At 31.5% G+C, this 4,785-nt stretch overlaps 1 protein-coding gene across 1 annotated transcript; it reads right to left on the minus strand.

Annotated features, from left to right (window-relative positions):
• Positions 1-1,014: 1,014 nt before the first annotated feature.
• On the minus strand, positions 1,015-3,401 carry LOC141721346 (small ribosomal subunit protein eS8-like). Its single transcript, XM_074524253.1, has 5 exons — positions 3,270-3,401; positions 3,084-3,156; positions 2,403-2,739; positions 1,622-1,791; positions 1,015-1,297 (listed from the first exon to the last, which is right to left on the minus strand). Exons 1-5 carry the CDS (start codon positions 3,271-3,273, stop codon positions 1,219-1,221), a joined length of 663 nt encoding a protein of 220 aa, XP_074380354.1. The 5' UTR covers positions 3,274-3,401; the 3' UTR covers positions 1,015-1,218.
• Between the last annotated feature and the right edge of the window lie 1,384 nt (positions 3,402-4,785).

A 4,785-nucleotide genomic window follows, 5' to 3' on the forward strand; every position in this document is an offset into this window, starting at 1 on the left:
TGTCGAAAACTTGTTTTGCAACGATATAACCACGCCACAAAGACTAAAAAACTACTTGTATAAATATGTTAATATCACCAATTCACCAAGAAACAACACGAATATACTGCACGAGTTTTAAAGCGATCAATCAACTTATCTTTTCAAATGCTCAATGACGGCAATTCAACTATAGAATTCAAAATATAAAATAAGTACAACTTTTACGAACATCATCCATCAATTATTTGATATAAAATTAAAAGAAAATACCTCTTACAACATAATTTATATTCATTAAAAATAATATATACACCGTTAATTAACATGTGAGTTTATAGAATACCCGTTCGTAGCACGGTCTATAAAACTATTTTGCTTGGAATAGCTCAAATTCTATTAACTAATAACAAAATCTTGTTATGTACCATGCTACTGACTCAAGAGCCTCTTTGAATGAGATAATCAACCCGAAAATTGAATCAGTGGACAAAAATTGGTTACTTAAATCTCGTTCCGTTTATCCACTCCAATTAATTCCGTTTCGTACTGGTCTAATGGCAGGAGAGTGCTTGCCAAATTGGGCAGCTTTCATGACTAATCCGTGTTCCCAAAGCCATTCACCTTCTCAATTTGCCTTTGCAAACCATGTCATTAAAAGTAACTGGTTTACAAGAATGCATTGTGAGACATTACAAGAATACCAAGGGGCTAGCGGCTCGACACTGCCAGGGTAGATACTGCCAGTGGCAACAGGGATTTTGTGACTCTCATGTCTACATCCCTACCTGGACACTGCCAGAGGGGGGTAGCTTGTTAGACTGCAAGTCTGTTGTCTAATTAAATCCATCATGAATTTGCTTGAGATACAGTAATGACAATGAACAATTCCGTAATTATATTCAACACAAGTATGGTTGAAAACTTCAAATCCAACTTGTTAATTGCTTTCAGTCCAGTATAATTAAATTCATTAGCAACGTAGGAACGAAGACAAAGTAGGAATATGAAATGCAGTCATTCCTACGAGAGAAATAATCAGGTATGCAAGTTCAGAAAAAATAACTGGAGATAACATTGTTAAAATGAACATAAAGTTAACATTTCTAAAAACCAGGACAAAACAAGAAACCGAGCTAGCTATTTTAAGTAATTGTTCTTTGGTTTCAGGGTTGAAGTACAAATAGGAAAGATATAGGGAAATATAAAGCAGAGATCTCCATACAGATAATGGGAACACTAAGCTGCTGCACCCTTTCCTTTCTTCCTCTGTAGTTTCTTCATGTAAAACTCCAACTCTTTGCCCTCCAAAATGTATCTGTAGATGTAAAGGATAAAAATCAAGTACTTAACATTTAGCATACAAAGGAATATTTTGTCAAAGATAACGACTTGCTTTAAAAAACAAGCGTTTATTCTGCTTTAAAGCTGACAGAAATAGTTTTTTAAAGCTGGCTGATATATTTAAAAAAATCTGCATGCGACATCCCAACACAGGAATTAAACATACTAGTATTTTTTTTTTAAAATAACATACTAATATTTGAAAAGCAGGTCTCATCACAAAATGAATCAATACATATAATTCATGAAACTACTTTCTCAAATCCAACATTAACATGCAAAGATGATAATCAAATACCCGTCGCAACGACCACATTGGCCAGGTCGTGATGAAATTGCAGCTAATAGACGGCCACCTCCAAATTGTTCCTCAACATGTGAGTCTAATTTACGATCCTCTTGACGCTTTTCAATTTTTCTCTGCACATGGTTGCTTTTCTTTGCATCCTCTGTAGCGGCTTCACCATCCTAGCAATCATAGTAGTACTTGGTCAGGTAACCGTATTCTCAAATTTTACTCTGAAACAAAAATTGTTGACTACTACCAGGGGGTGGGACTAAAGAAAAAAAATATACTATCACGTGGAAAGAGCAACAGTGCAAGCAAACATACGTATCTTATTTTCTCATCATAGCTCAACTGCTTAAGCGCCAATGATCAACTCGTGTGAACGTGTTTAATTATCATTTTGTGCAAAAAAACAATAAAGTACACATTTTCAATCTTAGGGATGACAAGAATGTTTCATCCCAAGGAATAAGCATTCTTCATCCTACCAACACAAAACTTTACAATGTAGGCTACGTAGTTGTAATATTGGACTTTCAAATATTAGTACTGTAAGAAAAAACCATTTAACGCCAACAGATTTAGAAAAGATGAATGGATACATTAATCTCTTGATCCAGGTGAGTGAAAAATTGACTCAAACGAGAAACAATCAGTATTGACAGATTGATATATACTTGTTACCAATTTACCGAGATTAAAATTTTATAGTTCAACTCAACAGCTCAACTCCAATTTCATTACATCAGAATTAGTAAATGAAAGGAAACAAGCTGTTCACATATCATACCTCTCCTTCTTTCTTGGCAGCAGCTGCAGCGGTTTTCTTTTTGCGACCGATATCAACACCGTAGTGCTGAAGATACCATTGCTTAAATGGAGCAGCATCGACCTGAACTATTGCACCCTTGACCAATGTTTGCGTCCTAACCAATTCATTGTTGGAAGCATTATAAACAACATCAAGAATTCTAGTCTTCCGAGTAACAGCCTCACTACCCCAAGAGTAGTTGCCTGTATCGAGCCTCAAGGCACGCCACTTGACATTTCCACCTCGTACCCTTACCCTCCTAACAGTCTTGTTGCTAGACAACTTCGTGTTAGCAGGTTGCCTCCCCAATTCATACCTAATTAAGACACGCAAGGGGGAACAAAGTTACTTAACAGGATTTAAACCCAACGGTTTTATTTAAACCGGAACAAACTTGAAAAAGGCAACGCATACACAAATTAACAAATAAGTGATAGATATATAAACACCATTTCATTTCATCTATAATTGCTGCCTATACCGAGTAAAAAAACAATTCGTTCATTGTTCGTAGCAATTACGATATAACAGGCAAAAATTACTAAAGCATGTAGCCAGATACAAATTGAACACTAAAGTAGTTTGACATTATAAAATCGTAGCTTAATAAATAAATAAATTTATAATCCACGAAAAAATTAAATAAAAAAGAAAAATTACTTTCGCTTCTTCCTCCAGGCCTTCTTTTTACCACCAGTAGCACGTCTCTTGTGCATAGAATCACGAGAAATACCTGTTTTATTTTCAACATTTTTACATACATTATTATTTTTAAATATGATTAGATGAATATTGAAAATAAAAGCTACAGATTAGATGTATGTAAAAAAAAATATAGATACATACCCATGATTGCAGTTGAGGGCGGAGCAGCAGAAGCAGAAAAGAGAAAAATGGAGTTGTAAGAGTTGTTAATATATCTTCTTTGATTTCATAAAAACCCTAGTTCTGGTTTGGGCTTTACGGCCTGCACCCACCATTGGGTTTTCTTTGTCCGGAATCGATGCACATTTGGGCTTTTGGTTGGATGACCTTTTTATGTTTTAATTTTCCAATGATATTTCATAATCTTATAGGAAATGGTTGGCCTCTGATGGTTTAATATAAGCTGAGGAGGATGAGTAAATAAGTTTTATTTTTTCTCGGCTCCCAGTTTTTAAAAAAGAATAAAATTCAGTGACAGTTAATGCATTTTTCACTCAAAAAAATTCACATTTTTTGATGAAAATAATTTATTTTTCAAATCAGTTACTTCCTTCACTTTTAAAAACTCAGAAGCAAGGTTTTAGCTCAAATTTAATAAAATGACAATGTAATAAATTTTACGAATAGATTTTAAATTGAATTTCAATGTTAATATTGTGTTCCAAACAGTTTTCTATGAAAAATGTAATTTATTTAACTTATACAAAGGTAGTACGGAACTGTAATTAAAGTAAGGGACAATTGTATTTTGGTTGCTACAATTTACACCAAACTTCAAAATAATGACTATCATTTCAAATTTGCAAATAGGTTGCAAAATATTTTACCTAGTCTCAAATAAGTGGCTATAAATTAAATTTTACTGATCAGTGGCTATAGTTTATAACGAGTTTCGAAAAAGTAATTATATTTTTATAAACAATTATATTAAAAAAATGAAAAGTTAACAATTTACATGAAAATTTTAATTTATCATTAGCTAAATTTTATGTTAAGTTTCAAAATATATATCAGTTTAAAACGGTGGTCGTGATTTAATAATTTTGCAAACATAAAATTTAACAACAATATAAATAATTATTAAGTTAATATTTTAAAAAATGATGTTGATGACATATAAATACAAATAGTCATTATTTTGTCTAAAAATTTGTTAGAAATAAAACTCAGGAAATTGTTCAAGTTAATTTTGAGTTGTCTTATCGAATTTGAACTTGTAACATATTTACATTCAAAAAAATGTACATGTGTTTTTAAATTATTAAATATTAAATTATTATTTTTCACGTATATTGTTGAATTTTTGTTTTTAAATATATCATATTATTAATATACAAACACCTTTAGAAACTTGTAATAAACTTTACCCAACGATTTATAAACTTTAAAGTATAGTCACCTTTTTGAAATTGTATAAAAAGTTTGGTCACCAATTTTCAAATTTAGAATTAAAAACATCATTTTGACACTTGATGTAAGTTATAACATCAAAATGCAACCGACTCTTATATGAATACTAGCGTATAACTCGCACAGATTGTTTTTAACATTCGATAGTTTTTAATAATATATTTTATAATATAATTTTCAATAATTGAAAAATATAATAAATTATAACAATATACGTTTTATAATAATTTGAGACTTGACTGAAAAT

Source organism: Apium graveolens, chromosome 4 (assembly GCF_009905375.1).
Source record: "Apium graveolens cultivar Ventura chromosome 4, ASM990537v1, whole genome shotgun sequence".
Taxonomy (NCBI): Eukaryota; Viridiplantae; Streptophyta; class Magnoliopsida; order Apiales; family Apiaceae; genus Apium; species Apium graveolens.

Bases quoted from the DNA above. Each gene is read 5' to 3' on its own strand.
- LOC141721346 (XM_074524253.1), bottom strand. The intron at 1,792-2,402 runs GTATGATATGTG...TATGATTGCTAG, and splicing joins CTGCCAAGAAAGAAGGAGAG to GATGGTGAAGCCGCTACAGA. The intron at 1,298-1,621 runs GTATTTGATTAT...TTACATCTACAG, and splicing joins CAATGTGGTCGTTGCGACGG to ATACATTTTGGAGGGCAAAG.